The 22087-nt window shown below is 43.7% G+C and overlaps 1 protein-coding gene across 2 annotated transcripts; it reads left to right on the top strand.

Annotated features, from left to right (window-relative positions):
- The first annotated feature begins 14035 nt into the window (after positions 1-14035).
- Positions 14036-17819, top strand: GJA4 (gap junction protein alpha 4). 2 transcript variants are annotated; one of them, XM_044671515.1, is made up of 2 exons: positions 14036-14137; positions 15807-17819. In XM_044671515.1, exon 2 carries the CDS (start codon positions 15822-15824, stop codon positions 16890-16892), a length of 1071 nt encoding a protein of 356 aa, XP_044527450.1. In that variant the 5' UTR covers positions 14036-14137; positions 15807-15821; the 3' UTR covers positions 16893-17819. The 2 variants fall into 2 exon arrangements, with proteins under 2 accessions (XP_044527450.1, XP_044527451.1); XM_044671516.1 differs by having other exon boundaries at positions 14036-14305.
- The last annotated feature ends 4268 nt before the right edge of the window (positions 17820-22087 follow it).

The raw sequence follows: 22087 nt of genomic DNA, 5'->3' as shown, positions 1-22087 counted from the left end.
CCCGGGGATGGAGCGAGGCAAGGGGCCTGGGGACTGCCCGCCAAGGCTGGGGCATGCTGAGCCAGGCACGGTCAACCCATTGTTCATGACTCCCAGGGTTCCTGTTCCTCTGGCCCCAGGGGCCAGAAGAGTCCACGCAAGAGAATGGAGAGGCCTGGGGAAGGAGCTCCCACTCTGGGGGCCCCAGGGAAGATCAATGGGGGAGAAAGAGTTAGTAGCTAGTCACTAACCTCATATCCTACAATGGGGGGTGGGGGGAGGAGGGACTGAGAGATGGGGCAGAACCAGATCAGAGTAACCCTCTACTCTCCATCACTAGGGCTAAATTCTGTTGGTGCTCAGGAGGCCTTGGGCAGCACTGTTGCTCCCCCAGGAGCCAGAAGGGAGGGGCATGCTAAGATGCTTCTCCCCAACCAGAGGACTCGGGAGCTCTGAGAGCTCAGGTCAGGCCACACTGAGTCGTGGCTTAGGCCAGCAGGCCACATAGACTGAAGTGAGAGTAGGTAAGCCCCAACAAAGAGGATCCAGCAAGGATGCAATATCCAGGGGCTTAGGCTATGGCTTCTTCCTCCAAGTCCAGTCTGGTTTTCTTCCACCCTTGCCTTCAGAACTCTCTCCCTCTATGTTGAAGAGATCTATTATTTCTTTTCCCTACCCCTACTCTCCAGAAGAACCCTCTAAGCTTAGGGCCCTAGTTTTGTTCCCAAGAAGTCCTTCTTCTGAAGCCTGGGGCCAGACTCACTAGGAATGCTGGTTTAGGGAGCAGTAGAATTGACTCATCCTCCCATTCACCCTGAACCAAGGTTGAAGGCATGAAGCACACTAAACAACAGGTGAGAATGAAAAGATGATTCCCTCCTGAACTTCAATAAAAAGGCCTGGTTTGGGTTTTTTTTCTATAATCATGAGGTCACTGGACTCCTCTTATCCTTCCGAGCTGGGAGAATGGGGGGGGGGGGATTTGAGGAGGGATAAGGATGTAGGAATAGATTATTGGGGTGGGGATGTGGGGTGAGCAGATGGGACTGAGGGGGACAAGGACATCGGGAATGAAGGAATGGGGACTGGGGCTATGGGAAAAGGGAATATAGAGATGAGACCATATTATTATTATCAGAACAGTAGACTTGAGGAGATAGGGAATGTGGGAATGAGGGAAGGGAAGAGAAGAGGGAGTATATGAGCTATAATGAGGCTATAATAATACCAGCCGACATTTATAAAACACTTTAAGATTCTCAAAGAGTTTGTAATTTCATTTGACATAACTAGCATTTATGCAGTGCTTTAAGCTCTGCAAATATCAGCTCATTTCATCCTCACAACAACCCTGAGAGGCAAGTACTATTATTATCCCCATTTTACAGATGAGGGAACTTGGGCAGAAGTGAAATGACTAGCATAACATGTAAGTTAGCTGAGGTGGTATTTGAACTCAGGTCTTCCTAACTGCAAGTCCATGGTTCTATCCACTGTGCCATCTATAGCTACCTCTTTAGGTGGTTGCAGGGATAGTAAATATCGGAATAAAGGTGGGCAAGTGGGATGGGGAATGTGAGAGGATGGGGAAAATGGAGCAAGCCAATTATAGAGCTTGATTCTCTTAGTAGGCCAGTAGAGGGCACCATGACCAAAGTTCCATGTCTAAAAGCTTCTGAATAGCATACATTCTGAATACACAGCATCCAAATGGGAGAATCTGGGGGAACCATTATGCAAAAGTAAACAAACTCGCCCTAACCACTTCACTCCCCTTGTCTACTTACACCCACAGACTCGCCCAGAGACACAATCACTCCAAGAAACACCAACAATCCCACCACCAGGTACACAGTCACAGGCAGAGATACTCAGTCATGTACACAGTTAATTTAATTTAATTAACTTCCCCCTCTGAACCCCAGGAAGTAGGGGGAAAGAACTGCAGAAAATCTTCCAGCCCAAATCTTTCATTGAACAGATGAGGAAAATGAAGCCCAGAGTTACCTACCATATGTGTGTCACTAGTTAGATGGATGGGTGGGTGGGTGGGTGGATAGATAAATGAATGGAGAGATGGAAAGACAGACAGATGGATAGATAGATAGATAGATAGATAGATAGATAGATAGATAGATAGATAGATAGATAGATAGATAATTAGTTAGATGTTGAAAGAGCACTGGTTTTGGAACCAGAATCGTGGCTTCAAATAGTGACCTTACTTGCTTCCTATGTGTCACTGGTTTAATCCCTGTCCTCTCTGGTTCTCAGTTCCATAGAATCCTAGAGTTGGAAAGGGCTTCTGTGTCCATTAGTCCAATCAATATCTGAAAAGAGTTGCCCTTCAAGATCACTCAATAAATGTCTGTCTGTCCCTTTCATTAAAAGCTCCAAACTCTCCAAGGAGATAGCCATTACACCTTTGGACAGTTTCAATTACCAGGAAGCATCTCCTCAGATCAAGCCTAAAATTGCTTCTTTGCTACTTTCACCCATTGATCTGAAATCGGTCCTCAGAGACCAATCAAAGTAAGTCTGATCCCTTTTCCACCTGACAGTCCTTCAGATACTTGAAGACAGTTCTCATGTCCTTCCTGAGCCTTCTTTTCTACAGGCTAAATATTTCCAATTCCTTCAAGGGATCCTCGTATGTCCTGACCTCAAGGCCCTTCACTATGCACATTGCCTTCCTCTGGGCACTCTCCACTTCATAAAATGTGGCACCCTGAACTGATCACTATTTAGGTATGGTCTGACCGGGGAAGTGTATAACAGGATTATTCTTATTCTTCCTCCTTATTCTTTGAAGCTGTGCCTCTCAATACATCCTCAGCCATCAAAATAAAGGATTGGGCTAAATGACCTCTGAGGATCCTTCCAGCTCTGAGTCTTATGAGCCTAAAACCTATGTTTAGAAATTTTCTGTATGAGACAAGGAGGATGGAGACTGAAGCTGAGACATCATTGCTATAGGGAACTCCTGGTTAAGGAAATTCTCTACAACTTATAGAGAGCCATCTAGGGCCCTGAAAGGTTAAGTGATTTGGCAAGAGCCACATAGTATCAGACATGTGTATTTGAGAACAAATCTGAACTCAGGTCTTCCTAGCACTAAGGACAGTTCTCTGACCATTATACCACACAGTCCCTCATCACCATAAGCCCAACTGGCACAAAATGCTCCTTATACAGAACCCCCAAATCTCATCCCACCTTCCCTCTACACTGCCTCCCATCCTTTCGCACACAGGCAGTCTGGCATAAGCAAGCCCAGACAATGTCTCTTTCAGGCGTATATACAATCTCATCACACCCTTTTCTTATGCCCAAAGACACCCTAAGCATTCTTATATGGTTATCCTCACACCTGTACATGGTCTCTCTCCTACTCATTGGCTCCTCACAGCCACATCACCTCTGCTGCACTGACTCACACGCTCTGTCACACACAGACCTTCTCACTCACTCCCTTTGACTCACCCAGTCGACATTCATCCCTCTCTAGTAGGAAAGTTAATCCTCTCCCCTTCCCTCCCACCCTAACCGTGGGAACTCAGCCCAAGCCTTTGGCTTTTCCCTTTAGAATCCTGAAGCTGTGCCCTAAGGGGCAGGATTTCCTAGAAGAGAAACTAGTAAGTCCTTTATGCAGTCATTCCAGGGACAAGAAATGGGTTTATCCCAGGATCCCCCTGTGGGATCAGAATATGCTGCTGTGCCTTGAAAGAAGAATCAGGAGGCAGAAAGCATCTTTCAGATCCAGCTCAGGGACCAAACTGGCTACCGAAGCAGCTTAGGTCTCTCAGTCAATCAATATTTATTAAGCATCTACTATGTTCCAGATAGTGTGCTAAGCACTGGGTGATTCACAGAAAATCAAGACAGACCCTGTCCTGAGGGAGCTCACAATCTAGGCAGACAGCATGCAAACTGACTATGAACAAACAGGTAAACAGGAAATAATCAATAAAGGAAAGGTACTAGAATGAATGGAGACAGGGAAAGGCATCCTGGGACCTAAAGGAAGCCAGGAGGCAAAAAAGAATATGCACCCTTTGAAGGCAAGGATGTGTCCCTATTTCTTTCTCTGTATCCCAGCATACACAATCTGATACCTTTTGGATGATCAACTCCTGACTTCACTGGTATAGTAAACTGGCACCATGAAAACTCCACCTACCAATATGGATCAATACCTTCCCTGTGACTTAGTCCAAGAGGGCCCCTTGGGACTCTGGGAAGTATTGAATATGTCATAAACGACACCTGAACCCAGGTCTTAGGCTCCAACAGAATGGCTCCACTGGGACAAGCTATGTGGCACTTAGCAGTTGGTTAACAAATATGTGTTGGTTTTGTTGAATTGAATATCCAAATAGGCCAGGGTTTTTTTAAGTAAAATTTTTGTTTTAAAAACATTTTTTGTTTTAAATAATTAAATTAATTTATTTAAAATTTTAAAATAATGTTTTAAACAATTTAATTGATTAATAATTGAAAAACAAGTTTTTGGTGATTTTATTTATTTATTTATTTATTTATTTATTTATTTGTTTATTTTAAAACCCTTACCTTCTGTCTTGGAGTCAATACTGTGTATTGGCTCCAATGCAGTAGAGTGGTAAGGGCTAGGCAATGGGGGTCAAGTGACTTGCCCAGGGTCACACAGCTGGGAAGTGTCTGAGATCAGATTTGAACCTAGGACCTCCTGTCTCTAGGCCTGGTTCTCAATCCACTGAGCTACCCAGCTGCCCCCTGATGATCTTTTTCTGACATTTTGCTATTCAGATTCCCTCATACTTCCTCTCCATCCCTCTCTCTGAGGTGGTAAATAGTCTGATATAAGGCCAAGATTTTTTTAACTGCTATACCAAGTTCCATTTAGCTATTACCACCATAAATAATTTTTATATAGCACCTTAAAGCTTGCAAAGCACTTTGTATTCAGTATCTCATTTGAGCCTGTAAGGTAAGTCTCTGTTCACAGAGTTAGTGTCTGAAACATGATTTGAACTCACCTCTTCTTGACTAAACCTATTCTGCCATAATAGGTGCTTGATAAATATTTGAGGGCATCGAGGTAGCACAGTGAATAGAGCACCAGGCCTGGAGTTGAATTCAAATCTGGTCTCATACACTTTCTAGCTGTGTGGGCCAGTCACTTAACCAGGATCACCTAGCCCTTGCCAATCTTCTGTCTTAGAAGTAAGGCTAAGACAGAAGGTATCTGCCTCCAACAATGGCTAGATCCAAGGTCAAGAATAAGTCACAGATCACCTCAGTTCCTCAGGTCTCCCATCTATAAAATGGGGATAATATCAGTAGTACTTCATGTAGTGGATGTTAGACTCAAACAAGATTGTATGTGTAAAGTACCTTGCAAATTTTAAAGCTTATAGCCATGTCAGCTGTTATTATTTATTTAAAAGGTTCTTTGCTTTATAACAGATACGTAGACTATGGAAAACAAGAAGGCTGTTAGTCCTACCTCCTCATTGTGAACAGCAAGAAAAGTGAGATCCAGAAAGATGAAAGGAGTTCCCTGGTGATTAAACAGGGAGTCAACAGCAACAGAGTCAGGACAAGAACCCAGATCTCCTGACTCCTAGCTCAAGGGTCTTCCAGATACATCCACAGCTCTTGTGAAGGCCACCTTTATCCTTTCCCCTCCCTAACCTCTCCCTTCTTCCTAACTCTCCCCAAGGAACCACCATCCTAATCTACCAACTCAGCAGTGAGTTGTAACCTCAGCATTATCCTGGACATCCCTTCTCGCTCCCCTCACTCCATATAGCTGCTCAGGCACCAGATCTTGCTGTTTCTGCCTTCACAGAGTCCCCCTGCCTCCCACCCCTTCACTCCATTCACTCAGAAACCACCTTTGCTCCAGCCCTCATCACTTCCCACCTGCATTACTGAAATGGACCTCCCTGCTTGGAGCCTCTCTCCACTCCTGTCCATTCTGCTGTCTACTGCTGCCAGAGTCATTTTCATTAAGAACAGATCTCTCCTACTCATCCAATAATAATAATGTCATTAGTCGGTCAACTCCAGTGGCTCCCGGGTCAAATACAAATATTTAGCTTTTAAAATCCCACACAATCTATTCCCAACTTCTCTTTCCAACTTCACTGGACATTGCCCCCCTACACATACACACACACACACACCCTTTAGTCATCCAAAGTGGCCCAGTTTCTGTTTCTCATAACCAACACTCTGTCTCCCATCTCTGCTCCTTTGCATTGGCTCCAAGCCATGAATGTCCTGCTCCTTTACCTCTGCCTTAGAATCCCTCTTTCTTCATATACCCATTAGATTGTTAGTTCCTTGAGGACAGGGATTGTCTTTTGCCTCCTCCCAGCACTTAGCACATAACAGGTGCTTAATAAATGTTCATGATTGATTGATTGATTGATAAGGTGCAGCTTAGGTACCATCTGCCTAAAGCCTTTTTTTTATTCCCCCTGCAACCACTAGTATACTGCCTCCCAAACCACCATTTATTTAACTTCTCTGCACATATTCATGTTTATTCACTTTGTTAAAATCATTATCTGGGACAAGATGGATAACACCTTGAATGACAGGGCCGGCAGTTGAGAACCTTGGAATGTTCCGGGGGCTGTGAGCCAAGGGCAAAAATCAGTTGGCCCCACCCTATAAATACCCCCAAGAAACAACAGGTGGGAGCTAAGATTTGAGCAGGCTCTTTTGGAGCAAGGACTTGGGAGGGAGGGAGGTGAAGGGTGGAAAGGGTAGGCCTGAAACCTGTAACCTATACCTTACTGAGAGAGAGCTAGTGATCAATCAACACCATTGATATTAGAGCTGAGAGAGTATATAGATCATCTATCAACATCAACTTCAATAGCCTTCCCTAATAGCCTTGGCTGTGGCCAAGTCAGGTCAGAGTTAGTGAGAGGATGAAGACCTCCAGTTTCTACCAGCCTAGCAATGTCCGGATTTAATCAACAATTAGATTAATAGCCAATCAACTAGCAATAGAGTTCCCAGATCCTCAATTCTGTTACCTTGTTTTCCTTACCCCATTAATATATTCAATATAGTGTTTTACCAACAAGTACCTTTCCTGAGTGGTTATTATACCAAAGCCCTTGGGAAGGGAAGATCAATACGAAGTCAGATAACAATGTTTCCAATAGCCAATCAATAGCCTTATCAACAACTAATCCAACCTCAGGTTGGGACCTAGAGAGGTTAACCTTCCACCCAACATCTCCAGAGTTCCCAATCTGGGCAAACTGTTAGAAGGGAACAACTGACAGGCTTAGTCAGTCAAGCCTGTCAAGGAGTAGAGGCATACATTACATCCACAGCAATTGTGAAAGGAGTGTGTATTTCCTCCCTTACCAACTATAGCCAGTTTGGGCCTGAGCATACAATCCCTCCTCCATTCATACTATCTCAGATCCACATATACAATCAATTATCAAAAAAGATCCAGGAGACAGACAGATAGAAGATAAATATAGAGATAGAGATATTCTATCCACCATACCACCATTCATTTCTTTTTAACAACTTTATATTTATACTTTATGTATTTTATACAGCCACTTTTCTCCCCCATTAGAATGTTAGCTCCTTGCAAGTATGAATTGCTTCATTCTTTATTTCCCCAGCACCTAGCACAGTGTTTGGCCCATATTAGGTACTTAATAAATTCTAATTGATTGATTCACAAATATTTGGTTTATGTATAACTTTTCAGAGACCATGAACTATATAATGGAAGAGGCCATGGATGAACAAGACTGCAGGGATTAGGATCATAGACCTAAAAGTGGAAAGGATAAATCTCAGATGCCATCTCAACCTACCTCCTTATTTCACTTTTTAATTTTATTTTTTAACATTTATTAATATTTACTTTTTAGAAAAGTTAACATGTTTACATGATTCATGCTCTTATTTTCCCCTTCACCTCCCAACCCCCCCCCCATAGCCAACATGCATTTCCCCTGGTTTTAACATATGTCATTGATCAAGATCTATTTCCAAATTGTTGATAGTTGCATTGGTGTGGTAGTTTTGAGTCTACGTCCCCAATAATGTCCGCCTCAACCCATGTGTTCAAGCAGTTGTTTTTCTTCTGTGTTTCCACTCCTGCAGTACTTCCTCTGAATGTGGGTAGCGTTCTTTTCCATAAGTCCCTCAGACTTGTCCTGGGTCATTATATTGCTGCTAGTACAGAAGTCCATAACATTCTATTTTACCACAGTGTATTGGTCTCTGTATACAATGTTCTTCTGGCTCTGCTCCTTTCACTCCGCATCAATTCCTGGAGGTCTTTCCAGTTCACATGGAATTCCTCCAGTTTATTATTCCTTTGAGCACAATAGTATTCCATCACCAACATATACTACAATTTGTTCAGCCATTCCCCAATTGAAGGGCATATCCTCGCTTTCCAGTTTTTTGCCACCATAAAAAGCACAGCTATAAATATTTTCATACAAGTCTGTTTATCTATGATCTCTTTGGGGTAAAAACCCAACAATGCTATGGCTGGATCAAAGGGTAGGCATTCTTTTATAGCCCTTTGAGTATAGTTCCAAATTGCCTTCCAGAATGGTTGGATCAGTTCACAACTCCACCAGCAATGTTAATGTCCCAATTTTGCCACATCCCCTCCAACATTTATTACTCTCCCCTTCTTTCATTTTAGCCAATCTGCTAGGTGTGAAGTGATGCCTCAGAGTTGTTTTGATTTGCATTTCTCTGATTATTAGAGATTTAGAACACTTTCTCATGTGCTTATTGATACTTTTGATTTCTTTACCTGAAAATTGCCCTTTCGTGTCCCTTGCCCATTTATCAATTGGGGAATGGCTTAATTTTTTATACAATTGATTTAACTCCTTGTATATTTGAGTAATTAGACCCCTGTCAGAGTTTTTTGTTATAAAGATTTTTTCCCAATTTGTTGTTTCCCTTCTGATTTTGACTGCATTGTTTTTGTTTGTACAAAAGCTTTTTAGTTTGATATAATCAAAATCATTTATTTTACATTTTGTAATTTTTTCTAATTCTTGCTTGGTTTTAAAATCTTTCCTTTCCCAGAGATCTGACAAGTATACTATTCTGTGTTCACTTAACTTATTTATATTTTCCCTCTTTATATTCAAGTCATTCACCCATTCTGAATTAATCTTGGTGTGGGGTGTGAGATGTTGATCTAAACTTAATCTCTCCCATATTGTTTTCCAAATTTCCCAGCAATTTTTGTCAAACAGTGGATTCTTGTCCCCAAAGTTGGGCTCTTTGGGTTTATCATACACTGCCTTGCTGATGTCATTTACCCCAAGTCTATTCCACTGATCCTCCCTTCTGTCTCTTAGCCAGTACCATATTGTTTTGATGACCGATGCTTTATAGTATAGTTTAATATCTGGTACTGCTAGGCCACCTTCCTTCACATTTTTTTTCATTATTTCTCTTGATATTCTTGATCTTTTGTTATTCTAAATGAACTTTGTTATAGTTTTTTTCTAATTCAGTAAAAAAGTTTTTTGGTAGTTTGATAGGTATGGTGCTAAGTAGATAAATTAATTTGGGTAGAATGGTCATTTTTATTATGTTAGCTCATCCTACCCATGAGCAATCAATGTTTTTCCAATTGTTTAGATCTAGTTTTAATTGTTTGGAAAGTGTTTTGTAGTTGTTTTCGTATAGTTCTTGTGTTTGTTTTGGTAGATAGATTCCTAAGTATTTTATATTGTCTAGGGTGATTTTAAATGGTGTTTCTCTTTCTACCTCTTGCTGCTCTAGTGTGTTGGAAATGTATAGAAATACTGATGATTTATGTGCATTTATTTTGTATCCTGCAACTTTGCTAAAGTTGTTGATTATTTCTACAAGCTTCTTAGTTGATTCTCTAGGATTTTTTAAGTAGACCATCATATCATCTGCAAAGAGTGATAGCTTAGTCTCCTCCTTGCCTATTTTGATACCTACAATTTCTTTTTCTTCTCTAATTGCTACTGCTGGTTTTTCTAGTACTATGTTGAATAGTAGAGGTGATAATGGGCATCCTTGTTTCACTCCTGATCTTATTGGGAAGGCTTCTAATTTATCCCCATTGCATATGATGCTTGTTGATGGTTTTAGGTATATACTGTTTATTATTTTTAGGAAAGGTCCTTCTATTCCTATACTTTCCAGTGTTTTCAGTAGGAATGGGTGCTGTATTTTGATTTTATTTTTAATTAAATTTTATTATATTTTTATATCTCCCTTCCATTATCATCATGCCCCACTGGAAAAAAAAGCAAGAAAAACAAAACTTCTCTTACAAATTTGTAGTCAAGCAAAACAAATTCCCACATTGGTCGTGTACATAGATAGATAGATAGATAGATAGATAGATAGATAGATAGATAGATAGATAGATAGATAGATGGGTGGGTGGATGGATAGATGGATGGATGGACTGACAGATAGACATATAGGTAGACAGACTAACAGATAGAGATAGAGAGATAAATAATAGATGGGTGGATGGTTAAACAGTTGGTAGATAGGTGGATAGATAGATAGATAGACATGCCTCAATCTGTACTTTGAATCATCTCTCTACAGGACATTTTTTTTCTTCTGACAAATGAGAAAACTGGAGCCCAAAGAGGTTAGTTAAAAATGACAATGCCAGGATCTGAATCTAGATCCTCTGACTCACAAGTCAGTAGTATACTTTTTCCATTGATAAAATAAGAGAATATTTTTTAATTAGAAAAAAATTGTTAAACTATATAAATACTAGATACTATTATTATTGCTACATTGCCTCCCCCTAATTCATTGCACCATAGGAATGGTTCCTTCCAAGTCACTTTACCTCACTGGACTTCAGCTTCCCCATCATTAAAATGAGGGAGTTGGCCCAGATGAGAGATGCTCTAAACTCTGCAAATAAGGATCATCTAGTTCAAGGTCTGCACCTTTCTTCCTTTTTTGCCATGATGAATGCTAAATAGCAGATGCTGAATGATCTTGGGAAGCATTTTGAGAAGATGTAAGGATTTGGAGGTCTCTGGAATATGGTGTGTATTAGCCAAAGAGACCCTGACAATCCCTACTTTCCCCACAAACTTGCATAGTGGGTTGGAAAGATGAGGCTCCCACAGAGTTGTTCTGTTCAGCCCCAGGTGGCAGGAAAGTAGGAGCAGCTTGGTTACTCAGTGGTTAGAGAGCCAGGCCTGGAAATGGGTGGTCTTGGGTCCAAATCTGGCCTCAGACACTTTCTAGCTGTATCACTCTGGGCAAATCACTTAATCCCAGTAGCCTAACCCTTACCACTCTTCTGCCTTAGAACTGATACTTAGTATTGATTGTAAGACAGAAGGTAAGGGTTTGAAAAATGGACATTACAAAGAGGTGGATTTATAAGGAAAACCACCTGTTAAACATCCCATAGCGGGGCTTCATTTTGGGCAGGAATTGGTCCAGGGTACCTCATACTTCTGAAATTAAGTGATTTTCTGCTTGTCAGTCAGACCTCACCTCCCAAACTAGTTTCCCACCCTCTTCCCATCTCTGCTCTCCCACCAGCATCCCCAGGGACAGCACTGGGGTGAGAACAAACGTCATCACCTCAGGATTCTGATAGGCTCTCGAGGAATCCCCAAGGGAGAGACAAGGAGGAAAGGGTCACAGAGGAGGAGGGAAGGCTGGGAGGCTGAGAAGCTGCCTTCTATGGTTCTCAGGCTCCCAGGGGTCACTGAAGTAGGTGCCTCCACTCAGGCCTACACCAAGGTCAAGGAAGAGGCCTGAAGGTTCTTTTCCTAGAGAGGTTCTCACCAGCCCTGCTCCCCACCCTACTTCAAGGCTCTTTACTGCCTCTGGGCTAAAAATACAAACTCCTCAGGCCCATGTTTAAAACCCTCCACAATGTGGATCCAACTTCTACTTCCAGTTTTACTTTCCCGTTTCACCCCTTTGTGCCTGAGTCAGCCAAGCCTGCTTGCTGTACCAAAACTTAGCCTTCTATCTCCTACCTCTGAGTCTTTGAGCAGGCAGTGCCCTATGGCTAGGCGGCACTCCATCCTTATCCCTGTCTCTTAGAATTTTTTGAAACTGAGGCTTACAAAGAAGGAAATTGACTTTTTCAAGGTGATAAAGCCAGTTAGTGACTGAACCAGGACTAGACTAAGCTACTTGAAAACAGAGACTGTCTTTTACTTTTTTTCCTGAATCCTCAGACACATGGTAGGTGCTTAATAAATCTTGATGACCAAGTAACTGACTCAAGTCTCCTGACTCATCTATAGCTATGCCACCAGATTACCAACTAGAGGGTATCCTCACCCAGCTTAGGTGTCAATATTCCCAGTTTCCCTAGATTTTCAGCCTTGTGGACAGGTAGGGGAGGGGAGAAAGAGGGGGAAGAGGCTGGGACTGGAAGTGGTAGTGGTGATGATGATGGTGGTGGAGGAGGAGGAGGAGAAGGGAAGGAAGAAGAGAAGGGCAATGTTTGCAGGTTATCTAGGAAATGAATGCATGGCCAAGCCCATGGAAACAACCTTCCTATAGGACCAGGAGTCACCTGGATCTATCTATCCTCTCCTCTATAGGTATCCAAAAACTTCTCAATCCAGCTCCCTTTTAAAACTATCAAGGGGAGCCTTCTACAAAAGAAGGGAGGGTTCAGGGCTAAGAAAGCTGCCTGAGGAGTTTTCTTCCAGGGCTATCTTCAAGTCTAAGTGGGACAGAGAGACAGAGAGACAGAGAGACAGAGACAGCTAGAGAGAAAGAGACAGAGACAGAGAGAGACAGAGACAAAGAGGCAGACAGTCAGTCAGACAGACAGAGATAGAAACAGAGAGAGTAACATACAGAGAGACAGAAACACACAGAGAGAGCCAGAGAGCCAGAGATGAAGAAAGAGAGACAGAGACAGTCAGACAGAGACAGAAACAGAGAAAGAGAGACCGAGACAGAGAGCCAGAGATAATGAAAAAAAGAGGCAGACACATACCACTGCTGGGTTTATACCCCAAAGAGATCATAAGGAAAAAGACTTGTACAAAAAATTGGAAAATGAGGGGATGCTCTTCAATTGGGGAATGGCTGAACAAATTACGGTAGCTGATGGTGATGGAATACTATTGTGCTGGAAAGAATGATGAACTGGAGGAATTCCATGTGAACTGGAAAGACCTCCAGGAACTGATGCAGAGTGAAAGGAGCAGAGCCAGAAGAACACTGTACATAGAAACTGATACACTATGGTACAATCGAAAGTAACTACTAGTAGCAATGCAATGATTCAGGACAATTCTGAGGGACTTATAAGAAAGAATGCTATCCACGTCCAGAGAAAGAATTGTGGGAACAGAAACACAGAAAAAAAAAAACAACTGCTTGATTACATGGGTCAATGAAAATATGATTGGGGATGTAGACTCTAATAGATCATCCTAATGCAATATTAATAATATGGAAATAGGTCTTGATCAATGATACATGCAAAACCCAGTGGAATTGCTTGTTGGCTATGGCAGGGGGTGGGAGGAGGGGAGGGAAAGAACATGAATCATGTAACCATGGGAAAATATTCTAAATTAATTAATTAAATAAAGATCTTCAAAGAAAAACGAAAAAGAGACAGACAGGCAGAGAAAAAGAAAGACAGAGATAGAGAAGGAGAGAGAGCCAGAGACAAAGAGACAAAGACAGAAACAGAGAAACAGATAACGAGAGACAGAGACAGAGACAAAGAAAGAGAGACAGAGACAGAGAGGCAGGCTTGTTTGACTTCAGCTCTAGGAATGAAGCTCTAAGAGTGGGATTTTAGGCTTAGCTAGAGGGACTGTCTCTGGAACCTCTTTCTTCCCATCTCCTTGTACTTCCCTCCCTATCACCTTGAATCCTCTCCATCACCAAGCTCCCACCTCACACTAACAAACCCCTATCTCTTTAAAGAGTCTAGCCTAGCTGGCCCCTGGCCCCCGCCCCCATTTCCTTCTCCCCGCCTTCCTCGCTATTATTAAGTTCGGGACAGCTGCCAGCTCTGTCCTACAGGGCTCGGACTCAGACTCCCTCCGAGGGGCCACCGGGCCGCCTCTCCGGGACTTCTTGCTTCCTTCCCCACGTGTCGAGCCTTTCCCACAGCCTCTAAGCCCAGCTGCGTCAGGTGAGGGGCTGGGACGGCACCACTGCTGAGAGTAGACTGAGCCTCCGGTAGTGTTCCCTGGCCAGTTCTGCACCAAGCCTTGGGGAGGGAAGGCTGGGTGGTAGAGGGCTAAGTACCCCTGGGGTTCCTGGCCTTTGATTCCTCCTCACCTGCCCCTCAAACTTCAAGGTAGGACCTGCTAACATTTCTTCCCCATGCCTTGGCCCTGTTTCCTGTTCTTGCTCTCAGAGGTGTTCGACCCCTACTGCTCTGGGGAATAATGTAGGGGGTGGAGTAGGTGGGTGCCACCTGAGATGACTGCATGGGGCTGCTGGTCCTTGGCCCTCCTGTAACTTGGACAATAGCCCCAAAGTGAGGAGTAGCCCCTATACTTCCCTTCCCTCTGTGGGCTGTTAGGAAATTCCCTCGCTTCACCTGGTGGAGTCCCTCCCTCTCAGAAAAAGACTTGGTAAATGGAGGAAGGGGAGTCAGTTCTGGGATATCCCATGAGAGGTCTGACAACTTGGTGACTAGATCTGAATTGTCTTCGTTTCTCAGAGCTGGTATAACGACCCCGGCTCTATCGCTGGGGTGGGAGGCAGTATTTGGCGCAGAATAACCCTCCAAAACACTGGCCTGAATATGGTGTAAGGGAAGAGTCCATTTTCACCCAAAGTGGGCTAGGTACTATTACCCCACCTTACCCTCCCCTCCCTGGAGTAGAGGAGAGCAAAACCAGTAGAGTTATGGATGGTGGAAATTCTGATTAGGAAACTCCCTTTGTTTTCCTTAATCTACCAGAGTTGAGCTGATACAGAAAAAGTTCAGGAGAGCTGAGCCCAATCAATCTCTCCTATTATGCATGGATCTTTCCTATTGGGGAAGTACTGAGAGGTCCTGAGCCCCTGGACCCTCTGTCCAGCAAAGAAACTTCCTGGGAATGGCCCCCCTGGTTGAGTGGTTGAGGGGAACCTCTGGGAGAAGGAGCTGAGAAACAGCTGCTTTAAGAACTGTGGGAAAGTGGGGCAGCTAGGTGGCTCAGTGAATTGAGATAGGAACCAAGAGATGGAAGGTCCTGGGTTCAAAGACACTCCCTGGCTGTATGACCCTGGGCAAGTCACTTAACCCCCATTGCCTAGCCCTTACCACTCTTCTGCCTTGGAACCAATACACAGTATTGATTCTAAGACAGAAGGGGCTTAAAAAAAACTGTGGGAAAAAAGAGTGCTAGTGATGAAATCATTTAACTTCAGCCCTGGTTCCTTTCTGTATGTATGTATGTATATATATAGTACCCACTACTCCTTCCTCTTTGAGCTGACAGTGCTCCCCCTAACCAGGTGGCTTGTCCATCTCTTTCACACACACACACCTCCTTGGCCCCAGGAAGGTAAGAGGAGACACTGAACAACTCGAGGATTAGCTTGTTGTAAAAGGCTTTCCCTCCAGCCCACCTAGGGCTAAAAGGGCAGGGGTGAGGAGCTCTAGAAGCTCTAGAAAGAGCAAGTTTATCCTTCAACGTCTCTCCCAGATCCAGTTGAGTCCTTGTTACACAGTTCCTTCCCCTGCCCTCCTGGCCCTGGGCGGTAGAAGAGGAGAGGGCTTGGGACTGGCTCTGGGTCGTGTCCAAGACCCTTTGCCCCATGCCCCATCCCTTCTCCAACAGCCTCTGTTTCTCCTCCCCACACAGAAAGACGGTGGAGCCATGGGTGACTGGGGCTTCCTAGAGAAACTGCTAGACCAAGTCCAGGAGCACTCCACAGTGATAGGCAAGATCTGGCTGACGGTGCTCTTCATCTTCCGGATCCTCATTCTGGGGCTGGCCGGTGAGTCTGTCTGGGGAGACGAGCAATCCGACTTCGAGTGTAACACGGCCCAGCCGGGCTGCACCAACGTGTGCTATGATCAGGCCTTCCCCATCTCCCACATTCGCTACTGGGTCCTGCAGTTTCTCTTCGTCAGCACGCCCACCCTGGTCTACCTGGGCCACGTCATCTACCTGTCCCGCCGAGAGGAGAAGCTGCGGCAGAAGGAGAGCGAGCTGCGGGCGCTACAGACCAAGGACCCGCGAGTGGAGCAGGCGCTGGCCACGGTGGAGCAGCAGATGGCAAAGATCTCTGTGGCCGAGGATGGGCACCTTCGCATCCGGGGAGCGCTGATGGGCACCTACGTGGCCAGCGTGGTCTGTAAGAGCCTGCTGGAGGCTGGCTTCCTCTATGGGCAGTGGCGCCTGTACGGCTGGATGATGGAACCCGTGTACGTGTGCCGACGCTTCCCCTGCCCACACCTCGTGGACTGCTTCGTGTCCCGCCCCACAGAAAAAACCATCTTCATCATCTTCATGCTGGTCGTGGGGATGATTTCCCTAGTACTCAACCTACTGGAGCTGGCACATCTGGGCTTTCGCTGTATGGGGCACAAGCTGAGGGCCCGGCAGAGCCGGGCTCGGCCAGGGCCTTACTCTGCTGCTCTGGGGGACGGCGCTGGGATGGGTAGTTCTGGGGACCCCTATTCAGATCGGATGTTCTTCTACCTCCCCATGAACGAGACACCTACGTCGCCTCCGTGCCCCTCTTACAACAAGCTGTCTAGTGAACAGAACTGGGCCAACCTGAATACAGAAGAGAGCCTGGTCCCACAGAAGCGGGGCATGCTCCCTGGGCCAGGGCCCCTGCTGACTCATTCCGAGGGCCCCTACCTGGCCCAGCCCCCCCAGAATGGGGACAATGCCCTGAGTCGTCCTAGTAGCTCAGCTTCCAAGAAGCAGTATGTGTAGGGGGCTTGATCTTGACCTCCCCTGCCACAACCTCCAAGCAGAACTCTTCTTTCCAGGGAGAAGTGGTGGGGAGATTTTCTCAGCTTCTTGTCTTGAAGGTGCCTCCCTCCCAAACTGCATGTGAGTGAATTCTCCCACTGTAGAGGGAGTGATGCAGCCATGTGCCTGCAGGGGGGCTGCAGAGCCTGGCTGCTCTAGGACCTCTGGCCTCCCCAAGGACCAAAGAGACCTCCAGTGGAGTAGTATGTGATCTTGGGTCATGGTTCATTGACTTTTCCTGGGACCAAGAGAACTTTATCCTATCTTAGGAAAGCTAAGCCTGTATAGACCCTGTTGTGGGGAGGCCCAGGGGGTCAGACTTCCCAGATCTGGTCTTTATTTCCACTCACCTCCATCTTATTTCATTCTGACCATCCTAGAAAGGGCTGGTGGCTGCCCAAAAGAAGGGACCTGTGTCTATCCTAGGCTCTCATTTACAAAAGGGGAGGAGAGAATGCCACGTCCCTTCAAGATTGAGATTCCTTGACATAAAAGTCCAAGGGAGCAGGACTCCCACATGGTATTCCTCTTTGGGTCTCCTAAACCTTGGTGAATAAGCTCATTGATATGTTCCATTGCCCAAGTAGCCACCCTGGGCCCAGGTTTAAAAATACCCTTGGAAAGACAGAGGTTGGGTTATGATCCACCATACTGGCTCCCCACCAAAGGGAAGCCCCTCACCCACACCCACATATTGGAGCCACTGGGCCCTGATCAAAAGCTGTGACTCCCTTTTCTGTATACTCTCTTGGGGTTGGGTTAGCTGTGTCCTCACTCCACCCTGGAAAGAGAGAGCTGAGCCAGGCCTGGGAAGAGTGGGGTTGGAACCTTTTCCCCCATGTTTTTTGAGTTTTTTGTTCTTCTAAAATAAATGGGACCTGAACATAAGTTGTAGCCTCTGTGACCTTTCTTTTTTAGTGTGGGAAGAAGAAAGGGGATGTGGGGAAGTGAGGATGGAGGGAAGGGAGAGGGAGGACATCTTTCACTGGCTCCTCCCTCCTTCCACCTGGTAACCCTCCTTCAAGGCTTTGTCATAATAGCTTTTCTCTGTCCTTTGCTGCTCTCATCTACTCCCACTCCTCAACCCTTCCTTCCCAGATGACCTCAGATCTATCCAATAGCTTCCCTTTTCTTACTTCTAGATTACAAATCCACCTAGATGTCCCAGTAATACCAAGGACTTAATATGCCCAAATTTGAGCTCTTCTATAAACTATTTCTTAATGTGTTTTTTTAATCCTGCCCTTTCAGCACCCTCCCCATCCTACCACACAGAGCCCTACTGATTCTGCTTTCAATACATCTTAGTCATACGATCATAATACAAAGCTGGAATGAACCTCAAAGCCATCTAGACCAACCTTCCTCTCTTGACAAAGGGGGGATTTAAATGGCCTACACGACAACCCTCCAGATGCTAATCAATCATCCAGTTTTGATTCTAGGGCCTCCTCTTAACAACTTGAAACAAAATTAGGTCTTCAGCTGTCCTCACTGCCTCTTAATCACTCTGATGGCCACCACTCCAGTTCAGAGCCTGACTACCTCTCAGGCCTCTCCTATTCCAGCTTGTCCCTTCTCCAACCCCACCTGTGAGTTGTCAATAAATGCAGCCATCTGCCCTCCTCACCCCCAGAAGGAAGGTTCCCTCACAGCTGGGCCCTCCAGACCCCCTTCTGAGATCTTCTGGCTCTTGATTCAACCACTTTCCAGAATTACAGAACTGGGGAGGGAGGGGAGACAAGGAGAAGAGGGGACCATTACTGCCCTTAAGCCAAGCCTGGACATATCTTTTCCCTTTATCTCCTCCAAAAAAGTGATTTTTTTTTCAAAAGAAACTTTACTGGTGACTTAAGGCACAGGATTTTATGGATAATTGGGAACTCTGGTGAGAAAATTCCCTCTACCAATGCAACTCAGCACATTCTGCACAATTTATAGTTTTAGAGTTGCCCAGAGCACTGAGCAGATGTGATTTCCCCAAGGTAATACAGCCAATGTGTAGGAAAGGGGAGATTTTGAACCCAGGTTTTCCTGGTAATAAAGCATGAGCCCAAAAAATTGAATTGCATCCTGGGTTCTAACTTTAAGTTGTTCCTCATCTCACTATAGAGATAACACATCTTCCCCAGGAAGCAGCTCTTGTCCCTAAGGCCTCCATTATCAGGACCAAGCTGCTGCCATGATTTCTTGGAACAACTCTCTGGGGGACTTTCCACTATTGCCTTCCACATCCACTCAGTGGTTTTCCAATCAAAGCTGATGCCCTTCCCTGAGTGGAATCCCCATGTTCTGTCAACAGAGGCTTCCCTAAAATCACTAATCCTGTGTACCTACATGATGGGTTATCAGGCAGCCTCTAGATGTATCCATCTCGAGCCTCGCATGCATACATCCCAGTAATGGCAGCATACAATCACCAGCAATACTGGGCAAATGGATTCTCCCTACATTCCCCCTCACTGTTGAGAATTCTTGTCTTAATACATCCCTCTGATATGTCACTCCCCTGCTAAAAACAAGCTAACAAAAATGCAAACAAACAAAAAAAAAAAGCCAACCCTTTAATAGCTCCCAAGAGCCTACAGTAGGCCTTAACCCTTTGATGTCATGGATCTCTTTGGCAGTCTGGTGAAGTTCCTGGTCCCTTCCTCAGAATAATAACTTTAAATGCATAAAATAAGATCCAGAGGATCATAAAAGGAAATCAATTAAGTTATAATATGTCAAGATACTTTTTCAAATAAATTCATAGACCCCAGTTTAAATAACTGTTGAGATGATATCTTAGGTCCCTTATAAGTCTGAAAATCTGAGGATTTTTGTGCCAGGCCTGGAGTCAGGAGGACCTGGGTTCAAATGTGGCCTTAAACATTTCCTAGCTGTATGACTCTGGATAAGTCACTTAACCCCCAATGCCTAGCCCTTATTGCTCTTCTACCTTGGAACTGATACACGGTGTTGATTCTAAGACAGAAGGTAAGGGTTTGTTTTTTATTAAGTCTGAAAATCTGTCAGCCTGTGAGTAGGTACAAAAGGAAACAATAAATAATATTAAATTATAGCAAGTATTTGTATAATGCTTTAAGGTTTGCAGTGTTTTGCAAATATCTCATTTTATCAGCTAACAATAAATGTCACCTAATAATATTCATTTCATCTATTGTGATGGAGTTCAAATAGAAACAGTATTAGGACAAATCTATCCTGCTAATATTATTTTAGATTTAATGGTTTGCCCACAAGTGGATAAAATGACTGCTTTTTGTTTTTATTTTTATTGTCAATAATAATAGCTAGTTTTTATATGACACTTTAAAAGTTTTCAAAACATTTTACATATGTTATCTCATTTGATGCTCAGAACAGCCTCCCCCCCAAGAGAGGTGCCATTATTATCTCCATTTTTTGGATGAGGAAACTGAGGCAAAGGGAGTTAAGAGACTTGCCCAGGATTACACAGCTGGCAAGAGTCAGAGAAAGGATTTGAACTCAGGTAGGCTCACTAAAAACATCTTCAGAACAATTCCAGGCACAGATGGCATGGCAGAGATGACACATGCCTCATCTTATTCCCACATTGTTTTTATTTCTTTCATTAGATCTCTATATTTAGGAAGCTTTTCACTGCACATAACTTAGAAATTAGGAGTATTTAGGTATGGTGACATCTATTAAAGATGTTATTCTTAAATTCTTCTCTGGATCAATGTCACATCCAGCCAACTGTGGGCAACACTTTTTCTTTTCTGTGAAAATGCCCTGGCTCCAGTTCAATTTATTTGTTGATTTCTCAAGAATATTTTGAGGTCTATATTTATAACGTGATGATTTGTCACCTGAAAGATAACAAGCTTCCTTTGTATAATTCTAGCCACCAGGTTGTGTTTTGCTAAGTCTTTGGTAGACATTAGATGTTTTCATCGTGTAGTGATAGGTTGCATCATTTCTATAATTTCCTTGCATAATGTGCATTGGCTTCTCAAGGATTACTCTTCGGTAATTCCTGATATCGATATGATCCTGAATTACTATCATAAACTCCCCCATTTTATGTGCATAACTGTGTAATTCAGTTATTTGTGCGAAACTTCTTTGTTAATATGTCCATTCAAATATTGCCCATAGAAAGTCTTTTAAATTCCACTATCATCATCAGCCTTATTAATACTGTTAATATAATTATTATATTATTTATATTGTTAACATAATAATCTTTTCATTTTCATTTGAATAATAGCATTCATATAGAAACAGTCTTGGGATTTCACTCTCTTGCTTTTTCTTACATTTAATATCCAGCAGGTTATTGTAGTAGATTATACAAATGTCTTTTGTAGTTAAATAAAAGTATAAGGATAAATCTTTTTTTTAAAACCCTTACCTTCCGTCTTGGAGTCAATACTGTGTATTAGCTCCAAGGCAGGAGTGGTAAGGGCTAGGCAATGGGGGTCAAGTGACTTGCCCAGGGTCACACAGCTGGGAAGTGTCTGAGGTCAGATTTGAACCTAGGACCTCCCATCTCTAGGCCTGACTCTCAATCCACTGAGCTACCCAGCTGCCCCCTAAGGGGAAATCTTTATGAGCTCACTGACAGCATCCTAGGTACAATCCTAGCAGCAAATGGTATAGAAATCATCCTGTCCCAACATGATTTTAATTTCTTCTGCTAAGTCTCTATATTTTGAAAGCTTTTAGTTCCCTGAAGCTTGAAAAGTATAAGTATTTGTATGGCAACATCTATTAAAAATATTGTCCCTAAGTTGTTTTTTGGCTCCATGTTATATCCAGACAAATGATTTGATTTGGGTAAATAGACCAGTTCAAGTGCAATTTATTGAGTTCTCCAAGATACTTTCAGGGTGGTATTATGGGAATTTTTCATTTGTCAATCCATAAAAGATAGAAAACTTCTGTATAATCTAGCCACCTCACAAATCCTGCTAAAATATTACAGTCTACAATGATGTGTTATACAGTTTCTGTTTCCTTACATTGTAACTTCCATCGATCACTAAGTCTGGGCTCCTAAAAAGATGCTTCTGTAGCTTTTGATTCCAATGGACTTAGTTTGAATTGACACTATAAACGCCTCTATTTCCAAAAAGCAAACCTTCATGACAGCCATTTGTGTGACATTTCTTTGTCAACACAGT

Source organism: Gracilinanus agilis, chromosome 3 (genome assembly GCF_016433145.1).
Source record: "Gracilinanus agilis isolate LMUSP501 chromosome 3, AgileGrace, whole genome shotgun sequence".
Taxonomy (NCBI): domain Eukaryota; kingdom Metazoa; phylum Chordata; class Mammalia; order Didelphimorphia; family Didelphidae; genus Gracilinanus; species Gracilinanus agilis.
The sequence above is the reverse complement of the archived record's forward strand: the minus strand, read 5'-3'. Positions and strand labels throughout refer to the sequence as shown.

Bases quoted from the DNA above. Each gene is read 5' to 3' on its own strand.
- GJA4 (XM_044671515.1), top strand. From the start codon at position 15,822: ATGGGTGACTGGGGCTTCCTAGAGAAACTGCTAGACCAAGTCCAGGAG.